We start from the raw sequence: 24,459 nt of genomic DNA, 5'->3' as shown, positions 1-24,459 counted from the left end.
AGCATTTCCCTCGGCTTTTTCTTTCACATTCATCCAACATGTTGCTCTCTTAATTTCTGAGATTTTGTCTTTGCAATATTCTTTCTTCACAGCTTCCAAAGGAAAATAAATCCAGGTTTAATTGCTGTATCGTATCTAGTTTCTATGTGCCTTTCTGACCACTTCCAGTGGAACAATCTCAACTGAATAAAAGGAGGAAAAGGGGATACCTCTATTCTGTGGACTGAGACACATAGTTGCTGTGAAGGGCGGAGAACTGTGCTCTGTTTCTGAATTGTGCAAAAAGAAATTATGTTGGAATCTATGATCCATATTTTGAGGACACAGGGCTTCATAGTGTTGTATTCCCATAATCTTGAATCCCAACACCATCCTGGCACAGTGGCGCAGCGGTAGAGTTGCTGCCTCACAGGGCCAGAAACCCGGGTTTGATCCTGAATAGGGATGCTGTCTGTACAAAGTATATTCATTCTGCCCATGACTGCGTGGGTTTTCTCTGGAACTCCGGTTTCCTCCCACACTCCAAAGAAGTACAGGTTTGAAGTTAATTTGGCTGCGGTAAAAATTATAAATTGTTCCTAGTGTGTACGATAGTGCGAGTGTATGGCATCGCTGGTCGGCGAGGACTCGGTGGGCCGAAGGGCCTGTTTCCACACTAAACTAAAACAAACTAAACCAGGTAGTTACTTGTCATCTACTCAAATCTATAAGTGTGGTATAGGTTGACCAAAATATATGTGCACCTCCATCAACCTCGTCTGCTATATTTGGTGCTCTCCATGTGGCCTGTTTCACATTAGTGAGACCAAACACAGTCTTAATGACTGGTTTACAGTGCAACTGCTTTGTCCGTAATGGTCGCCCCAAGCACCCAAGCCCCAAGCATTCCATTTCAACTCCCCTTTACATTCCCATACCAAGTTGCCATCCTTTGCATACTCCATTGCCTGAGTGAACTGGAACATCATCTCATATTGATATTTTACCTTTTCACTCTCAGTCCTGATGGCAGACTCTTGACATGAAACTTTGACAACATTTTCCTCCCTCACCACACACCCACCAGATGCTGTTCGACTCATTTCTGCTTCAGATTCCAGCATTTGCATAATCATGTTTGTGTAGTTAATTGTGGTATCCTCACTTTCTATTCTCAAAAACCCCAGAAACATATTTCCGACAATTATATTATGCACAGTGGCATAATGGCTCAGCGTGTAGTACTGCTGCCTCACAGCTCCAATGACAAATTCAATCTTGAGCCTTGCTGCTGCCTACGTGGAGTTTTTTTGCATTCTCCCTAAGATGTTGTATGTTTCCATTGGGTTTCCTCCTAAAAATATGCTGGTTGTTAGATTAATTGACTACAATAATGTTCCTGAGGTACAATTAGGTGGAGAGAGAATCATGGTGTTTTTAATGGGCACGTTTGAGAGAACTATGAATAGGAAAGTATATGGGGGATGAGATTAATGCGATTGTGCTGAGAGCTAGCACAGACTCTTCTTAAGTCAAGAGAAACTGACAAATGTGCAGGGTACTTTGCCTCACCATTGTCTGTTTTTGCACGCCAGCACTGGGAAGGCCGATACTGTGGAAATTATTTTGTGTAATTCATTTTTTTGAGCTTAGAGAAATTAATTTAATCAAAAATGCAGAACCAATAAAACACTAGCTTGGTTCCAGATTTGCCAAGCAATGGTGAAATTACACACAGAAATGCAATGGTGTCAAATGATGTGTGGGGCACATTTTGACATTTTCATTGCTTGAACAAAATTTATTTTTGCCTTCATGTGAGATGAGAAACATCACTGTGCCTGAAATAAGCCTCACCTGCTATGCAACTTAAGTTGGATCAGGTCTGTAACATTGACAATTGACAATAGACAATAGGTGCAGGAGTAGGCCATTTGGCCCTTTGAGCCAGCACCGCCATTCAATGTGATCATGGCTGATCATCCCCAATCAGTACCCCGTTCCTGCCTTCTCCCCATATCCCCTGACTCCACTATTTTTAAGAGACCTATCTAGCTCTTTCTTGAAAGCATCCAGAGAACCGGCCTCCACCGCCCTCTGAGGCAGAGAATTCCACAGACTCACCACTCTCTGTGAGAAAAAGTGTCCGTTCTAAATGGCTTACTCCTTGTTCTTAAACTGTGGCCCCTGGTTCTGGACTCCCCCAACATCGGGAACATGTTTCCTGCCTCTAGCGTGTCCAAGCCCTTAACAATCTTATATGTTTCAAATGAGATTCCCTCTCATCCTTCTAAACTCCAGGGTGCAAATGCCCAACCGCTCCATTCTCTCAGCATATGACAGTCCCGCCATCCCGGGAATTAGCCTAGTAAACCTATGCTGCACTCCCTCAATAGCAAGAATTGTTATATTCCTTACCTCAACTACCTCCTCTGGCAGTTCATTCCACATACTTTATGCATGAAAAAGTTTTGGAGTGTGAAGAAAGGAACTGCAATGCTGGTGCATACTGAAAATCGACACAAAGTGATGGAGTAACTCTGCGGGTCAGGCAGCATCTGTGGAAAAAGGATGGGTGATGTTTCGGGTCGAAACCCTTCTTCAGACTGAAGTCTGAGAGAGCTGGAGTTTGAAGAAGGGTCTCGACTCGAAACATCACCCATCCTTTTTCTCAGGAGATGCTGTCTGTGACAATGGAGTCTGGCACATGTACAGTATCTTCTATGGACAGATGCCATTACCTGCTCCTCCTTCTGAATACTTACCTTTCACTTCAGACGAGGACAACCAGACTCCAGGCTGAATGTTACACAGAATACCCCGTCAGCCAATCACTCTTCCTCCTTGGATATTCCAATTTGATACAATGCTTTAATCTGAATCAAAATTCACTAACCTCCCCAGCCTCTCTCAACGTCAGCTACAACCCACTGTCCCCCTTCCACCCCACACTCAAACCCTCTTGGTGATCCATGACCCACTGGGATATATTTACCATAATATATATATTATCTCGGCTACAGCAGTTAGTGGGCATCTGCGACAGTGCCCTGGGATGGTTCAGGTCCTATCTGGCGGGCAGAACCATGTGTGTTAGCCTTGCTGGGTTTGAATCCTCTTCCGCTCCCCTGTCATATGGGGTTCCACAGGGTTCGATTCTGGGGCCCCTGCTTTTCTCGCTGTACATACTTCCTCTGGGTTCCATCCTTAGAAAGCATGGCATCTCCTTCCACTGTTATGCAGATGATACCCAGCTTTATTTGCCGCTGAGGGGGGAAGATGCCTTTTCTGTAAAATCGCTTCTGTCTTGTTTTGATGACATTAAGTCCTGGTTGGCCCTAAACTTTCTTGGATTTAATGAAAAGAAGACAGAGGTGATTTTATTTGATCCCAATGGCTGCCGTGAACCTCCATTTGTTGATTTAGGTCCATTGTCAAGGTACGTGAAGCCAACAGTTGTGAACCTGGGTTTTAGGATGGACAGTGACTTTAAATTAGATCGCCAAATATGCGCGGTGGTTAAGTCCAGCTTCTTTCACCTAAGGAAGCTGGCGAAGGTGAAGCCCATTCTCGAGCGGCAGCATTTTGAGACAGTAATCCATGCCTTTATTACATCTAGGCTGGATTACTGTAACGCGCTCTATTTTGGTGTTGCTCGTTCTTCACTGGCTCGTCTCCAGTTAGTTCAGAATGCTGCTGCTCGCCTTTTAACAGGGACTCGAAAGAGGGAGCACATATCGCCCATTCTGGCCTCCCTACACTGGCTCCCGGTGCACTTTCGGGTTCATTTTAAGTTACTGTTATTTGTTTTTAAATCTCTGAATGGGCTCGCCCCGCCTTACCTCTCTGAGCTGCTCCACCCATACACTCCTGCCCGGTCCCTCAGGTCAGCTGGTCAGCTGCTCCTGGAGGTACCGAGGTCTAGTCGGAGGCTCAGAGGGGATAGAGCCTTCTCTGTTGCTGCTCCGGCACTCTGGAACACCCTGCCGCTGCACATCAGACAGGCCCCCTCACTGTCCATCTTCAAATCCAGTGTTAAAACGCATTTGTACTCCCTGGCTTTTGACCATGCCTGAGGCTTTGCTTCTGTTTGTGGTGTTTTTGATGTTTCTTTATTTTACATGTCTTTTCCTACTATTTCGTTTGATTGTTATTTTTGGTGTGTATTAACTTTTTTTGTCAATGATTAGTGATGTACAGCACTTTGTTGCAGCTATGTTTGTTTTTAAAGTGCTCTATAAATAAAATTATTATTATTATTATTATTATTATTATTATTATTATATTTTCTAGCTCTACAAAGTTAGAAGAATCATGATAGTTTGTGCATCTTTCCACATTGAATAATTAAAAACTAGAGATTCCTGTTTAAGAATAAGATGTTGGCCATTTGAGATATTGTGTTCTCTTAGTTGACAACCTATGGAGCTTGTTTCAAAGTGATAGAAGCAAAGTCTTTGATTACCTAAGAGTAGACAATTCTTGATGATGGGGGATGAATGATTACTGACGGTCAGTGAGAATGTTACATTGAAGATGCCATCAGATCATCCATGATTTTATTAATTGGCAAAGCTAGTCTGAGGAGCCAAGTAGCGATTCTGCCCCAAATTCAGTCTATTCCCGACATCTTTCTGAACTTGACATGCCTTGGAAGTCCTGCATGAATTCTGCTATGATATTAAAACACTGCACCTTGCCTGTTCAGCAGTTTCGTTGTCAGTGATCCTTTAGTCAGACTTGTGGCATTCAACCTGGAGAATGGAAAAAGGCTCTACTGTGGTGCGTGGGCCTTAAAAGGAGGCACAAAGTCCAGTGTTTGAGAAGCACCTTTATTGTATTCCTCCCGGTTGAAGGGAAGACGAAACCAGAGGAAGATGGCACCCAAGCCCTGCCTTTTAAACCCTCCGGCTGAGGGCCGCCTCCGGACTGCACCACTCCTGTGCCGAGGGGTTCAGCAGTATAATGGCACGACCCTTAGGAGCCGTCACCCATTCCTTCTATGCGGAGATGCTGCCTGTCCCGTTGAATAACTGCAGCATTTTGTGTCTATCTCCTGTAAAATAGAAAGGTCTCTTCATGAAAGATTTGAAACATGGAAAGGCAGCAAAGGAAACCAGACAGCAACATCACAAATATATTTGTGAAGATTTCTTATCCTGGATGTTTTTGCAAGAAACAATGAAATAAACAAGCTCAACTGATCCCTGGCTCAGTTCCTCACACACCCGCTTCCTCAAACTCTCCCTGCAAGATTACTATTCCTTCTTGAACACTCTCCCTGCAAGATACTTGGTAGAGTTGAGAAATTTGGAGAGTTACAATCTGCTGTCATTTTTTTAAATATTTGCATCTTGCATCCTCCAGGTTCCCCCTCATCTAAGGCATTGTCTGTATGGAGTTTGCCCTACGACTGTGGGTTTTTTTAGGCTGCTACTAGTTTAGTCCAGTGGAATACATAGGAAATGCTTGAAAAAATGAAATTACCTTGTTTTAATAACACCTTACACAACCACAGGATTTTCTATACCACTGTAGCAAACATAGTACTTTAATATAGTCTCCTGTGTCTCCAAACATTTCAATTATAATTGCTAATTGTTTGTTGGGCCTGAATGTCAATTCTTTACTTCATGCACTAGGACCCCGCCCCACCAACCCCCACCCCAGATCCCATTGCACCACAACATTTTGTATTGGGCTGTGAGAAATACAGGTCCTCCCTAGGGTTCATTTTGGAGAATTGTTTGTAACCTAAACCGTTCGCAAGTCAGAAATGCAGTATATTTGAATAAAAACATTGCCCAACTGCGGGCAACGTCTAGATAAGCCAGTGCATCTAACTCAACCATTCAGATATTGCCTCAACCACAGAAGATTTCTACGGCCTCAAGACAGCCGGCAAATCCATCCCAAAGGTGTCCCAAGCACTCGTTTGCGTGTACGGGCTGCACTTATGTCGGGCTTTTGTAACCAGACTGGTTTGGGAAATGTCATGATATGCATTTTCTTCTGTTTGTGAGAAAGTTGTGTCGGCACTAAACATGCCCAATGTTTTTTTGTTATGGCCATTACGCCGTGCCACGTCAGCAGATTTTTTAAAAATCGTGTTCGGTGTTTCAACGCATGTGAGCGGAAGGCAATTCTCCACACCTTCACATTGCTCAATTATTTTCTACTCATTTGCAGCAGCTGAGCATCACATGCAAAACCAGCATTTATTATCCCTCCCTAAATGCCCTGGAGTAGTTGAGGTTGAGAAGCTACTGTCTTGAATCACCACAATCTTTCTGATGATGATACTTCTGTACACTATTGGGTAGGAAATTCCAGGATTTAGGCCCTGTGTTGATGAATCTCTGGTCTTGCGTTTCCCAGTCAGGATGCTGTGCGATTTGAAGGGGGAAACTTGCATGCATCTGCTAACCTTGCCTTTCTTGGCAGTAGAGGCTGCAGCTTTGGGATGTGCAGTTGGAGTAGTATGGATAGTTATAAATGACACACATTGCAGTCATTGCTCCAGCGTGTTGTGTGGTCTGTTGGGTTTCTTGGCCTAGATGAAGTGAAGTTTTTTCATCATTGTTGCAGATGCACTCATCCATTGCACTTGTACCTTGTAGATCAAGGTAAAGGTCTTGGTTCTTGGTTGTCCTGGAGGTGGTGGAGGGAGGACTTAAGCCAGAAAGGGTTATTGGGAAGAAAGAGCTACTTTAAATTTAGTTGCATCTGGTTGGGTAACTATAGTAGAGTGGAGATTATTCCATGCTTTAATTGTGCGGGGGAAGAATGAATTGCTGTACATATCTGTCTTTGTAGCTGGGATCACAAATTGGATCGAATGCCGTCGTCTGCTCCTAATTGGTTTGGGTTTGGTGGTCTTGTGGTGGCAGGAGGTGAACTGCCACAGGACATCCAGCCTCTGATGTAATCATGCAACCGCTGTATTTATGTTGTATTTGGTTAGTGGTGACCCTTGTATATTGATCATGGGATAGATAGTAATGCCTTTGAACATCAAGAGTAGATGGTTTGATACTTTCTTGTTGAATATGGTCATTTACTGGCACATTTGAGGGCCCAATATTACCTGCCATTTATCAGATCATGCCTGAATGTGGCCTAGGTCTGGCAATCACGTTTGGGTTGATTCATTTGCAGAGGAGTTGCAAATGGGATTGATCATCGTGCAGTCATCAGCGAACATCCCCACTTCTGACGTTATCAAGGAAGTCATTGATATGAAAATAGATAGGCCTGACACATTGACCTGAGGAACACCTACAGTGACATCCTGGGGCTGAGCATCCATAAACTATTTTCCCTTGTGTGATTTCAACCACTGGAGTGTTTTCTTTTTGATGCCCATTGACTTTTAAGTTTTACCAGGAAGCCTTGATGCAAAACCTAGTCAAATGCTGCTTGATATCAAAGATGGTCACTCTCACTTTTCCTCTGAAAGTCGCCTCCTTGGTCCCTTCAGACCAAATCAGCGATAAGGTCTGGAATCACGTTCTGGCCAAACCTAAGCTTAGCAATGGTGAGTAGGTTACCAGTAGTGAATGCCATTTGATTGCACTGTCGACAACAGTTTCTATCACTTTATGAATGAGAGTCAATGGACCCGATAGTAATTAGCATGACCCAATGGTCTTTACTCCACTTTCCTGCCCAACTTCCATGATCATTGATTCTCCTACAGTTCAAAAATATATCAACCCCAGCCTGAAATTTACTTACTGATCTAGAAACCACCATCCTCTCGAGTTAAGAATTCCAAAACGTAACCCTTGGAGAGGAATTTTCTCCTCAGTCATGGGTGAGAAACTCTACCTGTGGCTATACTTGCATTTCTAGACTATTGCCCACATGTTAACGAGTCTGCCAAACTCCCACTGAATCTTGTACGTTTCACCATAGATTATACTCTTATTTTATTTTCTGGCGTATAGAACCATGGAAAGGTAAAGCGCGTAAATGGGGCCTGCAGCCCACCAAATCCATGTCAACTGCAATGCCATCTATGCTAATCCCATTTCCCTGCACAAGGCCCATGATCCTCTACTCAATGGACTTATTGTCACATGCTCCTCAGTACAGTGACTATCCTAATTTGCATCCAGTTTAGTAAAAATCTTATTCTAAATGGGCACAATCATACAAGTTGTAAGATTAGTAGATTACACTGAGACAATACACAAGAGTTACCTCGATTCCTGCATCATGTACCTAATCAATGTCCCTTAAACAAACTTCTTTGTTTTCTACGACTCCAACAATTTTTGTGTTTTCTGCAATCCTGCCCCATTAGTTCACATCCAAGTCATTTAATTTACGTGTATAAACAACAAAGGTCCGAACACCACTCCGTGTAGTAGACAACTTGTTACAGATTTCCAGTCAGAAAAACACCCAGCTATCTCTACTTCTGTCTCCTATCACTCAGCTAGTTTTAGATCTGTTTACCAACACACCTGAGATCCCTGTGTCTTAACTTCCTCGATCAACCTACTTCGGGGACCTTATCTAACCCTAATCCTCACTAAACTCCATATAGACAATATCTACTGCCCAGCCTTCATCAATTTCTTTGGTTAGCTCCTCAAAAAATTCCCCAGAGTTTTAAGACATGATTCACCACTGTAAAAGATCACGCCAACTCCTCCAAATCAGTCCCTGGCTTTTCAAATGAATTTAAATTCTGTTCTGCAGTATCTTCTCCAACAACCTACCCACCACTGAAGTAAGTTTTGCTTGCCTATCTCACAAGACTATTACCCTCATCCATGACAACTTCTATTGACGTATTTGCCTGTATAGGTCATTTATGTTCACTTTCAAATTCCTTCATGGCCTCATGCAATACCTTTGGAGTCTCATCCAGCTTTACTCACTAACCTTTCCACTTTGCTCTTCCACTCTGGGATATTGTCTGTTTCTATTGTTCTCAGATTTGTGGGCTTTCTCTCAGTCATGAGTCTGTATTCTTGGGAACTCCCTGTTCAGTTGCCTTGCTGCACCCTATCCACATCCTTGGGTTCCAAAACATTTCTTACTGTTCCAACCTCCACTCAAATTTCTTTCCTCCACTCAGAGTTCTGCATGATGTTTGTGTCTTAAGAATCACCGAGGAAATGAAAATCCATTACACTGAATGGCATAGAAATTTGCAAATCATTTTGATACGTTTCCCCTTTCCTGTAGTGTATTATCCATGGTCTATTAAATAGGTGGTGATGCTTGCACTCTCTAACAAACTGTTTGGTGCCTTTGTTTATATTTACAGGTGATGCCACGACAAAATATTCTCAAATAAATTTTGATTTGGTTCAACAAAATATCAAAGATCTGAATATTCTGGCTGGTGAAGGGGAAGCTGCTGTTGAGCACGTCACAGGAGGAGCTCGGCTAAAGAGACCAGATCCCATACCCCTCACTCTCTTCCAAAATGGGATAGTGATGTTTAATGGTCCATTCAGATCATTCAGCCAGCCTTCAACACAGGTAACACAGGCACCTTAAGCAGTAGGTACCGTGAGCCAAATGCATTAGACTATAGACAATAGGTGCAGGAGTAGGCCATTCGACACTTCAAGCCAGCACCGCCATTCAATGGGATCATGGCTGATCATCCCCAATCAGTACCCCGTTCCTGCCTTCTCCCCATATCCCCTGACTGCTATTTTTAAGAGCCCTATCTAGCTCTCTCTTGAAAGCATCCAGAGAACCTGCCTCCACCGCCCTCTGAGGCAGAGAATTCCACACTCACCACTCTCTGTGAGAAAAAGTGTTTCCTTGTCTCCGTTCTAAATGGCTTACTCCTTATTCTTAAACTGTGGCCCCTGGTTCTGGACTCCCCCAACATCGGGAACATGTTTCCTGCCTCTAGCGTGTCCAAACCCTTAACAATCTTATATGTTTCAATGAGATATCCTCTCATCCTTCTAAACTCCAGAGTGAACAAGCCCAGCTGCACCATTCTCTCAGCATATGACAGTCCCGCCATCCCGGGAATTACCTAGTAAGCCTACGCTGCACCCCCTCAATAGCAAGAATGTCCTTCCTCAAATTAGGGGACCAAAACTGCACACAATACTCCAGGTGTGGTCTCACTAGGGCTCTGTACAACTGCAGAAGGACCTCTTTGCTCCTATATTCGATTCCTCTTGTTATAAAGGCCAAAATGCCATTCGCTTTCTTCACTGCCTGCTGTACCTGCATGCTTACTTTCATAGACTGATGTACAAGGACCCCCTTGATGATTGTACATGAACTAAATGTCATCTGGTCCTTGTAATTCTATATACAAGGTGTATCTTTATTGACTACACTGGGAGCTCCAGAGAATATGTTGGCTCTTCCATAGATAGAGGATTTAATATTATTTTAGCCATCTTATCCAATCTGAATTCCACAAGGCAATTTTATGTATTCAGATCTCTTATTATCTAAACTCTTTGATTTTTAGCGTTGTATGCAGGATATCATGGATGGATATTTCCCTTCAGAACTGCAGATCAGATTTCCAAATGGAATTCCAATCAAGGTAAAAGCCTGAAGAAATATTATTGCAAAATATAAGTGTACTTGATGGAGTAGCACCAGTAGCAAAAGGAGTTTATTTAGTCCTTTAGGCCGGTGTTGCAAGAATGGTTAGTTGGGAACACAGAATATATACAGTAGCATTTCTCACACCTTTGAGCTATCCTAATGCATGTTACTGCCAAATAGTTTATGGCCATAAATACCAATGTATTAATCATTAAATAATCTGTTTCAGTGATGATGGTTGAAGATAGTGTTGTGAAGAATGGCAGGAAGGATTCCTGTGCAAAAATAATGGGCATAAGATCCTTTACATCCTGAAACTGACCTTTGTTTGACATTGAAGCTGAAAGTACGATTCTAATGCTTCAGCACTACATTGGGTTTTTTTTTCTCTGACTGCTCAGAATTGAGGATGACTTCCATTCCAGCTCTGTGGGTTCTTGGAGTGGCTGATGAGGTCATTGCGGGACTCACATTCTGTGCTAAAATGGAACAGGAAGTGATTAAGATTGGATACTTTGGGTGGTGTATGTGCGCTGCTCTGGTTAGGCTGTGTCCTGCCAACAAATGGGCCTTGAGGTTCTCAATCCAATCCTAAATGCCTCCCATATTTTAAGTGATTTTAAACCAGGCCTTTCCATGAGGTTTACATCTTCAAGGAGGGCTTGAGAATAATCTTGACATTTTCCTTTGTCCAGCTAGTAATATTATGGTCTTTCGAATAAGTTACCTGAAATTGGAAAATTAATTTGTTCATACATTGGTTTGTAGGGATGGACACTATATGTCTTGGAGGAGGGTAGAATTCATTCATTTTCTCATATAGGCAAGTGGGAAAAGCAGGAGTGTCTCGAATGGCTCAATGTTGAGAATACTGACCAGAGAATACTAGACCTCAGAGAGATTCTGAGGCCAGCGCACTAACCAGATACTACAGATTCTGGTTTATTAGTAGTCATTGGAGAGACCACAATGGATCTGAAAGTTATCAATCAGCCAGGGCAGTTTTGGGATTGTATGGTTGTTGAGATTAGGAAAGGATCAGATTATGAGGGAAATAAAGACACAGTCAAGCAGCCTGAAACATTGAGTTACTCAGCACTTTGTCTAAAGAAGGGTCTCACCCCAAAAACATTCTAGAGAAGGGTCACAACCCTTCTTTAGATAACAGAAGCTGGTTCTCCAGAGTTAGAAACATAGAAACATAGAAATTAGGTGCAGGAGTAGGCCATTCGGCCCTTCGAGCCTGCACCGCCATTCAATATGATCATGGCTGATCATCCAACTCAGTATCCCGTACCTGCCTTCTCTCCATACCCCCTGATCCCCTTAGCCACAAGGGCCACATCTAACTCCCTCTTAAATATAGCCAATGAACTGGCCTCAACTACCCTCTGTGGCAGAGAGTTCCAGAGATTCACCACTCTCTGTGTGAAAAAAGTTCTTCTCATCTCGGTTTTAAAGGATTTCCCCCTTATCCTTAAGCTGTGACCCCTTGTCCTGGACTTCCCTAACATCGGGAACAATCTTCCTGCATCTAGCCTGTCCAACCCCTTAAGAATTTTGTAAGTTTCTATAAGACCCCCTCTAAATCTCCTAAATTCTAGAGAGTATAAACCAAGTCTATCCAGTCTTTCTTCATAAGACACTGACATCCCAGGAATCAGTCTGGTGAACCGTCTCTGCACTCCCTCTATGGCAATAATGTCCTTCCTCAGATTTGGAGACCAAAACTGTACGCAATACTCCAGGTGTGGTCTCACCAAGACCTTGTACAACTGCAGTAGAACCTCTCTGCTCCTATACTCAAATCCTTTTGCAATGAAAGCTAACATACCATTCGCTTTCTTTACTGCCTGCTGCACCTGCATGCCTACCTTCAATGACTGGTGTACCATGACACCCAGGTCTCGCTGCATCTCCCCCTTTCCCAATCGGCCACCATTTAGATAATAGTCTGCTTTCCCGTTTTTGCCACCAAAATGGATAACCTCACACTTATCCACATTATACTGCATCTGCCAAACATTTGCCCACTCACCCAGCCTATCCAAGTCACCTTGCAGTCTCCTAGCATCCTCCTCACAGCTAACACTGCCCCCCAGCTTAGTGTCATCCGCAAACTTGGAGATATTGCCTTCAATTCCCTCATCCAGATCATTAATATATATTGTAAATAGCTGGGGTCCCAGCACTGAGCTTTGCGGTACCCCACTAGTCACTGCCTGCCATTGTGAAAAGGACCCGTTTACTCCTACTCTTTGCTTCCTGTTTGCCAGCCAGTTCTCTATCCACATCAATACTGAACCCCCAATGCTGCCTGACCCACTGAGTTACTCCAGCACTTTGTGCTTTCTTACTTGTAAACCAGCATCTGCAGTTCCTCGTGCTTCCATGAGATTATGGGATCGCCCGGAAGGTACGATTGGCAGCTGTGTGTTCCTGATGAGGAGTGTAATTTATGTTAATAATAGACTGTGATTGATATCTTAAATACAGTGAGGCCTTAGTTAACCTACAGTTGTCTTTCTGCTTTGCCGTTTGTCCAGGTGACTGATAAACGGGATGTGATCTTCAGGGATAGACGAGAACGTGTGGAATTCCCTGGTGTGGGACACAAAGTAGATGGATATCCTGGTTACACAGGCTCCAAAGTGCCAGATTTTGAGTTTGTGAAGGAGACGAGTGAAGTTTCAGGTAAGTAGATGACTGCAACTGGAAAACCATTATCCTTTTATTCACTGGAGGCTGGCAATGGGAAAACACCACACTTTGCCTCCTGCCAGGCAACACACACAATTGTGTTTTCAATGGGCAATAGCAAACAGGTTACTGATTACCAGTTAAGCCTGTGTGCAAATTGTCACCTGCTCATTCCACTCCCCGAGTCACTGACACCACCTGTAGCATTATACTTCCTGTTTGTTATCTGTGAACCTAACATACACACTGCAGGAATTTCCCTACCCAGAAAAGTCAATACTTTAAATTGTTTCCAACTAATAAAACGCTAGACTTTGCCACTTTGTCAGCTATTCTTTAAAGTGGGAGACTTTAAATTGGCCCTTGTTTGTGCAGCCTCTGTATGGGTTTAGTAAAGACCGATTTAGTGTCTCTGAGAATGCAGTCTTTCAGGTGCAGCCCAGAAGGCAGAATTTCTAGTAAAACATCTATAGGCTTTAGAAATTTAGAGACACAGCACAGAAACAGGCCCTTTGGCCCACTGAGTCCACGCTAACCATGGATCACCTATGTAACAAAAACAAGAGGTTTATAAAAAAAAATTTGAAAGGCAGGATGTTCAAATGCTCACCAGCAATAGCTGCACAATAGCTGAGGGGCAGCAAGTAAAAGAAATGTAGCATGAGATTCTCAAAATAGTACAGCCAAAGGTAGATGTATCTGCAGACGCCACAAGGAGTGGAAAGAAGATGTTAGAGAACCAAGAAATCAAGGAGCACAGATCAGGGCGAGCCGTCCTGCAGTGATGAGGTCTTTAATTCCAATACCAAAAGGATCAGTTGTAAATGGGAAAGGTCCATTATCCACTCGGGAGCAAAGAGAAAGTAGTGGGGTGCAACAGAATGACAAGCAGATGGGAAGCTTTGGGAAAAATCTGATTGAATGATTCAGAAATTACTGAACTTAAGATGTTTGGTGGTGGTTGTGGTGGTGATAGTGGTGCAGTAGGTGATGGGCTATAAGTCTTTGATAGTGGAGAAGAGGGCACTGTGGATCGCAGGGTATCTGGCCGAGGGAGGAACACATATCTGCGAAACTAAAGTGTGGTTATGGAGATAACAGGTAGGGGTCAGGAGATGGTTGGTTGGTGAATTTGAGTAGCAGCGTCGGGTTGAGTGGGGGTGTTGTTCCAAACATGAATGTGAATGGGTGGGCGAGGTGTTGTCTTTATATGCCCAAGGTTGGACTGCAGGTAATTTATATGCCCAAGGATTGGCCTCAGTGGAGTGGGAAGAATCACAGCTCGTGATGGACGGGATATTTACAGATCGTGAGGATTAGGCTGGGGAAGAACTGCAAGTCTCTGGCTGGGGCAGCAACAGGTCTGAATATGGCTCTGTAGTTTCCCCCAACCAACCTCTGGCTCAATGGCAGACTGTGGAACAGCATCCCTCTTCCCATCAGAACTGCCCCCTCCATCGACTCCTTTAAGTCGAGACTTAAAACTCATCTTTACTCTCAAGCCTTTCTTGACGTCTTCTGAGTGAGGGCTATATGTATGTATTTATGTATGTACTCAATCTATGAACCACTGCTGTATAACGTTAGGACCTCCACCAATGTAAAGCACTTTGACCAACGAGAGTTGTTTTTTTTAATGTGCTATGTAACTAAAAGTGGCTTGACTTGACAATGCATGAAAAGTAAATTACACCAAGCTGAAAGGAAGACCACATGAAGGCACATTCATTCCTTAATCTTGTATTTTAGATCAGTACAGTTCTGTTCAATTTACCAGAATTCATGCTAATGTGTTGGTTCATGTTTAACAGGCTGGTTCTGATGTGGGCACAGGTGGTATTTGTTTCAACAAAGCTCAAACCATTCAGATCAACACCTGCACAAGCATTATGGAGTCATGCCACACAGAAACAGATCCTATAGCTCATACACAACCATCGACCATCCCTTTGCACCAATCCCATTTTATTCATACAAAGACCTTGTCAACTCAACCCGTCTCAGCCCCCACATTTTATCACTCACCTATGTACATCCAAACGCCTTTGGATGTGGGAGAAAATTGGAGTAGCCGGAGCCAACCCTTAGTCACAGAGGGAACATGCAAACTCCCCACGGACAGCACCTGGGAGGGTGGAACCATAGACAGTGGAGCCATGAGGCAGTGGCTTCACTAGCTGTGCCACTGCGCCACATCACAGAGAGCACCCCTCTCTCAAGGGGGAGGCAAGGAGATGACAAAGATGGCACAGTATCAGTGTGGGATGATGGTGGGATTTGTGGGAGATGAAGGTGGAGATGCATATACACAGGATGAATGTAGGATTGAATGGATGCATTATGAAGGATGCTGGGTTCAGGAGACTGTATTATCCATGGACTCCTGGCTTCAAGTTAGGCACAGTCTGTGGTACATCCTGTAGGGAGGGGTGGGGGGGGGGAGGGGGGGAAATGCCATCCTTGTAAAACAGATAAAAACCTTGTCCGTCTTGTTTTGAAGGTCAGCAGCTCTCAGTGGAGCAATTTCTGAACAAACTACCCAAATCGGTCATCCGCTCTGGGAAGGTGTTTGACATCAGGGGAGAGATCAAAGCCCTGCTGCAGGTAACTGGGAGATGGGGAAGGTCCCTTCCGGCCACTCTGTGCAAAACGGGGTCCGACATTGGTGCAGAATTGTAAAATAGACTCATCAAACTAAAATTAAGAGTCGAGAGAGTCAAGAATGTTTCATTATCATATGTACCAACAACAGAACAATTTAATGCTTAACAACAATACTTTCACTTGGGCAGCTTACAACCCAGGGGTATGAATGTCGATATCTCTAACTTCAAGTAACCCCTGCATTCCCTCCCTCCCTCCCCCACGTCATACCAGCTTCTCGTTCTCACCTAGCGAACGGCTAACAACGGCCTATTTCCTTTATCATGGTTACTTTTTAGCATATCTTTCATTCATTTGTTCTATATCTCTCGACATCATCATCTATTTCTCTTGTTTCCCTTTAACCTGACTCTAATTTGGTCTCGATCTGAAACATCACCCATTCCCTCTCTCCAGAGATGCTGCCTGTCCTACTGAGTTACTCCAGCATTTTGTGTCTAGCATCAGTTTAAACCAGCATCTGCAGTTCCTTCCTACAGAGAACAATAACCTTCCTGCTTGCAGCAGCATAACAGGCCCATAAACACAATTCACATGGATAAAATATAATGACCAAAAAATAAATTGATTAATAAGCACAATACTAATCAAAAACAATCCCTGAATCCTCAGTGAATTCAGTCCAAGGACAGTCCATGGAAGTTCATAGTTGAGGTTTGCATTGTGTAGTGTTCAAGAGCCTGATGATTATTGGGAAGTAGCTATTCTTGAAACTAGTGGTCACAGTTTTCAGACGACTGAACCTTCTTTCTGAAGGTGGAAGTGAAATAAGAGCACGGCCAGGGTGATGTGGGTCTTTGATCATATTGGCTGCCTTTTTGAGGCAACGCCTTCTGTAACCTTGAGGTTATTTAAATCTCAAAGTTACATCTCAAGGTCAACCTTGAGCCGCCTCGAGGTTATTTAAAGGAGAAATAGCCCAGGGTTCCTGAATTTGATCTGTGCCCCAAGATCTCTGGATATTAGCTTAGTTTTAGCTTAGCAATACAGCGCAGAAACAAGCTCTTCAGCCCACCTAGTCCACACTAATCAGCGATCCCCACACATTAACACTATCCTACGCATACTAGGGCCATTTTTCAATTCTACCAAGCCCATTAACCTACAAACCTGTACATCTTTGGAGTGTGGGTGGAAACCAGAGATCCCAGAGAAAATCCACGCAGGGAGAACGCACAAACTCCATACAGACAGGCACCCGAGGATCGAGCCCGGGTCTCTGGTGCTTTAAGGCAGCAACTCTACCACTGCGCCACCGTGCTGCCCTGGAGATGGTGAAGCTAAGTGTAGAGTTGCAGCTACTTGTGGACTGTGATGCCCTCCATGTTCGTACAGTCTGTTAACAGTCACCATCTTTCCTCACACGTGCAGTATATTCACATTGGTTCAATTTAACAATGAGAAATGTCACATCAGAATACCAAAAGTAAATTAGAGAAGCTCTGTGCAGGAAATCCTAGATTAATTTTAATTTCCCTCTCAGCACGGATGAATAACATCATTGAATGTCTAATCGACTAAACAGACTTCACAGTGTCTGTGGTAGACAAAAATGCTGGAGAAACTCAGCGGGTGCAGCAGCATCTATGGAGAGAAGGAAATAGGCAATGTTTCGGGCCAAAAACCCTTCTTCAGACAGGGTCCATGACAAATGTCCATGACAAATGTCCGTGACAAATGTCCGTGACAAACCACCCACTAGTGGACAACATTCCCTACTTCTACTACGAATGTGTTTGGATTCACTTTGGTGTCAGGTATGCTCGAGTTAGTTCATATCACTCCATAGTTTCAAACGGGAAAATGCTGGATACACTCAACAGGTCAGATTGCAACTGTGGGAAGAGAAACAGTTAATGCTTCAGGTTGACACTTTGTTAGAACTGGAAACGCGACAATAAGTGAGTGAAAATTCTTGTCTCTTTTCGAGTACATGAAACAATAACCTCTTCCCACATTTGCGGCTTGACCTACTGAGTATTTCAGCATTTTCTGTTTGTATTTTACATTTCCTGCACCTGCAGTGTTTTTGATAAACCACTCTCAACTCTTGATGCATATGTTTGTGGCTTTGTAGCACCGTTCCAGGGTCCTGAAGACAGGTATTCCTGGTGTGGTACTGAGAGAGACCTATGTTATTGAAGGCACACAGATTCAGATGAGATTAAAACAAGGCTTGCATATCTCTGCCGTCATGTAGATGAAATTGGCTGCAACGTTCCAGCGATGAAAATGACTACAACTACAAACTAATTTATAGCCTGTGAAGCGTGTTGGGCCTTCCTGAAAATATGAAAGTGCACATATAAATGTATTGTAATTCAATCTATCTTCCTTTTATTTACATTAATTCCTTTATTTGGACGGGATATTTTATTCCTTCATACCTCTGTTTTATAGCTAATTCCTCCCCTTCTTTCCACTTAAATGCAGGAGTACAGGACATAATATAGATACAAACATCTACATGTACCCATCACCACCATAATCCCTTTCACCCACTCTCATCCCCTTTATTGATTAGATTCCTGTTTGTAAATCATTTCTGGGTGTCTGATAGTCAATATTTAAAGCTCCAAACATCTTACTTGGATTCTATTCTGAAATTCATTCTCAACTACCTAACATGTAAACTTCAAATGATGTTTCAGTCTGTATCCTGTGCTTGTAAGTTGCTGCACTTTTGCAAAGGTCAGACTTTGTACTGTTCCGCTGAGCTGCGCCTCAGATGTCAGTTGTCATGATTACCAGCGAGTCCTTACTGCCTCCTGGTGTTGATCATCAGGTATTGAATGTAATTGGAATTTTAATGATCTTTAAATTTCCCAAAGAGAAATCCCGAGTTGGAAGCAGGTGATTTCCCAAAGAGGGATTCACTGGGGAGGGATGCATGGTCAAATACACTGCCCCGTGTGGATGCTGCACAGAGTAGGAGAAAGACAAACATAGTGTAGGGATGGAAAACAATCGGTGGGATATTTAGTTAAACATAAACACAGGGGTGGAAGCATCCGAGCTTCGAAAGGTATTACCTCAGTAAGGCTGGTTGGGTCCATACATTTTTCGTAGACCTGCTGCAATATTCTATTATGGATGAATCCCATGGCAAATTTGCAATAAGATGGGGCTGATACACTTGTCCCCACATAGATATGTTGTTCCATTAGTTCTGGAAGAGTAGAGCAAGCAGAAGAAGAACTTAGGTCACATTTGGAGTTGAAGATCAGGACTTTGAGCAGCATAATCAGGCCACACAGCTCTCAGTGGGAGTGGATATAGGAAGGGCACAGTGAGGGGTGGATATACAATGCAATGCCCAGTGTTGGGGCTTCTGAATGAGAATGAGTGTACTTTATTTTATTGTTACGTGCACTAAGGTACAGTGAAACATTTTTGATGGGGGCTAACCATTTAGCGGAAAGACAATACATGGCAACAGATCAGGTAAGCCAGCCTCCATCTCATTTATGCTGAGGTTGCTATTGTTTATATGATTAAAAATCTACTTCAAAGGGAAGGGAAGCTCAAGTCTGGTGTCCAAACATGTTGTTGAGCACCATGTGTGTCTTGGTGCCAAGTCAAACAACTAGGAACTGGAGGATTATTACTATCCTACAGTAATCTGAAAGAAGAATAATCAGGTGTAGCATTCATATTTTTGATTGTTACATGCTGAAATACATCAATGTGCCCTGGAGTTTCTGGGCCATCCTATCAGGGTAACATGAAAGGCTTGGAAACACAATGAACAGCGTACATTGTATTTGAAACAATAAACAAACTGCTGAAGATACTCAGCGGATTGGACAGCATCGGTAGAGGCAATGTGTTGGGTCAAGACCCTGCGTGGTCAGTCCTGATGCCTCTGCCTCCACAGATGCTGCTGCCTGATCCGTTGATTCATCCAACAGTTTGTTTTTTGATGAATGTGAATGACAGCCTCAGCAGGTTTCATCCATTCCACTTCATCCGTTCCACTGAGCCACGGGACTGACTACCATCGCCCGGTGGGGTAACAACATATCGCCTCAGCGCAGAGGGAGAATGAGGATGGAAGAGACAGTAACTTTAAGACTTTTGCCTCCATCACAGTGAGGAGGTGCCTGGTGAACTCACTGTGGTGGATGTTAATTTGTGTTTATTGTGTGTTTTGTTGTTTAATATTATATGTATGGCTGCAGGCAACGACATTTCGTTGTGAATGACAAATAAAAGATCTAATCTAATCTTTTGAGCTGGTACTTGCTCAGTGAAAGTGAAATCAACCAATGCAAAACATTGCTTGTCTATAGGATATACCCAGCAGCTCTCAGCAGACTGGTATTTATGAAAGGAAGAGGCTCTGGGGCTAAGGGAGTCCTTAATCTAGACTAATTGTTTTCATTTTGTTCTCCTTAAAGGTGCCTCCCAAAGCAGCAGATGAAAGCATAACACTGATCGAAACTCCATGTCTACTGGCACTGAAGGAGAGGTACAGGGGGGCTTGATAATAAGGGGTCAGGGAAAGTCTGGTTTGATTCAAATGGGGTGACAAAGAGATGCTCTTCAGGGCAAGCGAAGGATTGGAATTCACGGACTGGCCAATCTTTCAATTTCCATCTTGGAATCAGGCATGTACCATGTATCTGGACATTGGATTTCCATCATGTCTTGTGTACTAAACATGCACAAAGTGCAGTCCTACTGTTCAATTGGAAGTTATAAATTTTAAAAAAAAAATGAATTCCAGAACATCCAAATCCAAGTCTCTAAGTCTCTTGCCCACAGGAAGCGTTAAAGCTGGTCCTGTGTGTTTCAGTGACATTGTGTTTTGGGTGGGCAGCAGCAATGGGGTTCATGTGCATGTGTAGGTCTGCACTGTCGAAGTGTGAAGAGGAGGGGGGAATGCAAAGAATAGAGGTTGGGGAGGTCATAGTTACTGGTGCATGGATAACCCAAAAAAGATCTTCCAAGTGTGGAGTAGGCTGACTACCCTCTGTGGCCAAGATTGGTCCCAAACCACAGTATCACCAGGTGCACAGGGGCCATGGACTGAAGCATCTGTAAACTATGTAATCTGACCAGAGGGTGCTGGCAGTGAGGTTCCGTGCATATTAAAAACCAGGTATCGTTTATAACAATTAAAATTAGATGCTTGAGACTCTTAAAAAGCCGGCTTAGTTAATTATGTTCAGTGTGATGTTCTCCTTGTTGAATTATCGGCTAATTTTATAATTTGTAGGTCACAGCCCTTAGTTTAAGTGCGCAAAATGCAACAGGGAAATTATGGCAATATTAGGGTAAATTGTGACAGGACGTGCCTGATCCAAATTCCCAAACGGCGAATCTTCATCAGGAAGCATTCACAAATGTTTCAAAAACATACCGAGAATTGTGGATTATATATTATTTGCTCATAAAAAAAATATTCTAATCCAATTGCTGGGTTTGTAAACACATTGTGTATATACATGCTATAATGTGGCTTCACCTGATATACTGGTTATTTTTTATAGTTATGGTCCCATACGATATTCAAGTATTGACTCACATTGACCATATGACAAGTTCCATTGCTCTATCCACTGCTTCTCTCTTTCTCTGCAGCCCTGTAGAAGTGTTTCATTATGTATCCCTCGATGGTCTAAAGTCTGACTTCTCTGGTTGCAGATCATCCTCCCACAGGAATCTCTCTCTTAATTCTATCAAACATCCTGATCCTGACAGAATCACAGAGCAATTTTGTTCCTCATCACAGGCTGGAGGTCCAAGAGGAAATTGCCCCAACGTCGAGGAACATCGCCACCCTCAGGATCAAATCAGAGAGCGGAGAGACCACATACATCGTGAAAATGTTTTTCTCAGAGACTATTGGAGATCTTCGTACTCAGCTGGACCAGAGCAGGTAATAGGCTGGCAGAGTGCAACCTCTGAGTCTCTGCCTCTTTTGTGTCAGAACATCCTAGATCGGCAGGAACGAGCTGGCAATCCCCACAAACATTGTTCTGGATGGGTTAAGATGTCTAAAGGATTCCACACAGTTGATGGAGAGAATCCATTTGTTCTGGAAGGACATCCAGAAAATCAGACCAGTCCACTGGTGTGCTGTGTTAAAGGGTTGTGGACCTCCTCCCCTCCCCCCCAGAAAGTTCAGTGCCATTTGAAATGATCAAAGTTAAGTTGATATTGATCCGTGGCACTGAATAACAGAATGGAAAGATGAGGTGGTGGCCAGACCCAGTGGAGAGATACGGGATGCACAAAGGAGAGCCACGGCAGGAAAAGGAGGGGTTACGCCAGGAAATGTGGGAAAGGAAGAGGCCATGTCAGTCGGAGTGGACTAGAACTCAACGCCCTTTGATCATTTTAGCTACAAATATCTAGACACGCTCTTCCATCCACCGATTAGAAAAGAAAAGCTTGCGTTTATATCGCACCTTTTCCAAACTCAGGATCCTCCAATGATGTTTGGAACAGGTCGTCTCTTCATAGCATGTAATGTGGTAGCAGCAAAAGTGGCAATGTGATAAACACAATGATGAGGGGCACAGAGAGGGTAGGAAGTGAGAAACTTTATCCCTTAGTGGTGATGTCTAAAACCACAAAGCATGGGTTGACGTAAGGTGGTTTGTGGAAGATTCATTATCACCCAGAGAGTGGTTGAACTATGGAAGGCATTGAATGAGGGGTTGGTGGAGGCAGTACAACATGTAATGAGTACACAAATGAGCACATGAAACAGCGTGACACTGAGGGCTACAGCTAAGTGCTGAAAAATGTCTGTTGAACATTGTAATTGTACCCACCTACCTAATTCTAAAGCTTCCTCTGGCAGCACATTCCATATACACAACATCCTCAGTGTGAAAATGTTACCCCTCAAGGCCCTTTTAAACTTCTGCCTTCTCACCTTCAATATTTGTTCTATATTTTTAAACTCTCATATGCTGGCAATGAGACTGGATATTAATTTTATCCGTGCCCCTCTAAATATTATCCTAAGCTCTAAGGAAAATAGTCTCTCTCCAGCTCCTCTTCATAACTGAAGCTTTCCAGTCCCGCTAACATCCTTGTGAATCTTTTCCGCCCCCTTTCCAGTTTAATGACATCCTTCCTGGTGCTAGGCAACCAGAACTGCAGACAACACTCCAAATGGGTCTCACAAATGACTTGTACAGCTGCAACATGATGTCCTGACTCCTGTCCTCAATACCCTGACCGATGAAGACAAGTGCCATCCTTCACCATCCCGTCTACCTGTGTCATTATTTTCAGGGAACTGTGTACCAAGGTCCCCCTGTTCTACATCACTCCCCAAACAAAGAGAACAACTCCTGCCCATCCAATGTTTCCTTATAATTGGCATTTTCCAGCCCTGGTGAATCTTCTCTGCATCACCCATAACTGGGCTGGAAAATGCCAATTATAAGGAAACATTGGATTGTCCAGAGGTTTCTAAAGACTGTGCGAGGATTTTAAGATTCCACCTGCCATTCGATATGTTGCAGGGGAGAACAGCAGGTTGATTACGACATTATCAGCACCTTCCCCCAGAAGGTCTACAGTGACCAGAGCAAGACGCTGAAGGAATGTGGACTCGTCCCAAACGCCACCCTCATCCTACGACCACAGCGGCCCCAGGTCCTTGGACAACAGCAAGAAATGGTCACTCTTTGCAACGAACAAATCTCTCGGAACGAAGGCCTCCTGCCGAGACATGGATGATTAAAACCAAGTTGATAGAAGAAGCCTGCAGTCCACCCACTAATACTGAGAGTGAGTCACAGCAACTGTGTCCGATGGGTGTGGCTCTGGAGAATCATCAAAATATGTTATCAAATGTCTACTGTAAAATTAGAAAGTACTGTGTTATTTTACCCTACTAAATAGCTATGCAGAGAATGGCTCCGTTTATAAAGGAATAATTTTAATTGTCCAAACTAGCCATTCACTTGATTAAATGCCATGATAGTTCTGTGATAGTTCAGGTGAGGATCCCTTAACCCGATCTCTCAACAAAATCGGACACAAAGTCGGAAAGCCGAATGCTAAGTTAATGAAATCTTCAACTGGTAAACTGGGTTAGATATGGTCTACCTTCTGGCAGTTTGAATGTCCTGATTCCTCCTCACTCTTCAAAGCCACTAACGGATTAAACCTGCCTGCTGTTCCTCTTTAAACGTAACAGGTATCAGGCATTTGATTGAAATAAATGATGTGTGTTCGTTAACTGTGACTAAAACATACACGATGGATATTATCCAAAATTGTAAAAAATAAAAATAAAAGTGAAAAGAAAATGACGACTAATTATTTAGTATCAGCGGAGGCAGTTCACCCATTAAGTTCTGAAAAAAAACTGTGCATATTTAGGAAGCAGAATTTAGTCCCATGAGGCAGGTCAAAGATCTAATTTCAGGGGGCAGATACAGATGAACAAAACTAGAGGTTAATGTAAAACTCTGGAATAAAAATAGAGAACGCTGCAGATCTGTGTCCTAATGAAGCAGTTTCCATCTGAGCATTTAATTCTCTTTCCACAAATGCTGCCAGACTTACTCAGTGTTTATGTTCTATTTTTATTTCAGC

The 24,459-nt window shown here is 43.3% G+C and overlaps 1 protein-coding gene across 2 annotated transcripts in view; it reads left to right on the top strand.

Moving 5' to 3' along the window:
* The window catches only part of ubxn11 (UBX domain protein 11), a 44,629-nt gene extending 20,459 nt beyond the window's left edge, over window positions 1-24,170 (top strand). For both annotated transcript variants that reach the window (XM_055656424.1, XM_055656425.1), the window contains 7 exons: window positions 9,263-9,480; window positions 10,445-10,522; window positions 13,074-13,221; window positions 15,728-15,831; window positions 20,292-20,362; window positions 21,629-21,775; window positions 23,379-24,170. In XM_055656424.1, the coding sequence (XP_055512399.1) occupies window positions 9,263-9,480; window positions 10,445-10,522; window positions 13,074-13,221; window positions 15,728-15,831; window positions 20,292-20,362; window positions 21,629-21,775; window positions 23,379-23,595 (983 nt within the window). In that variant the 3' untranslated portion in view covers window positions 23,596-24,170. The remainder of the gene's footprint in view (window positions 1-9,262; window positions 9,481-10,444; window positions 10,523-13,073; window positions 13,222-15,727; window positions 15,832-20,291; window positions 20,363-21,628; window positions 21,776-23,378) is intronic.
* The last annotated feature ends 289 nt before the right edge of the window (window positions 24,171-24,459 follow it).

The sequence above is a fragment of the Leucoraja erinacea genome, chromosome 26 (assembly GCF_028641065.1).
Source record: "Leucoraja erinacea ecotype New England chromosome 26, Leri_hhj_1, whole genome shotgun sequence".
Lineage (NCBI taxonomy): Eukaryota > Metazoa > Chordata > Chondrichthyes > Rajiformes > Rajidae > Leucoraja > Leucoraja erinaceus.
The sequence above is the reverse complement of the archived record's forward strand: the minus strand, read 5'-3'. Positions and strand labels throughout refer to the sequence as shown.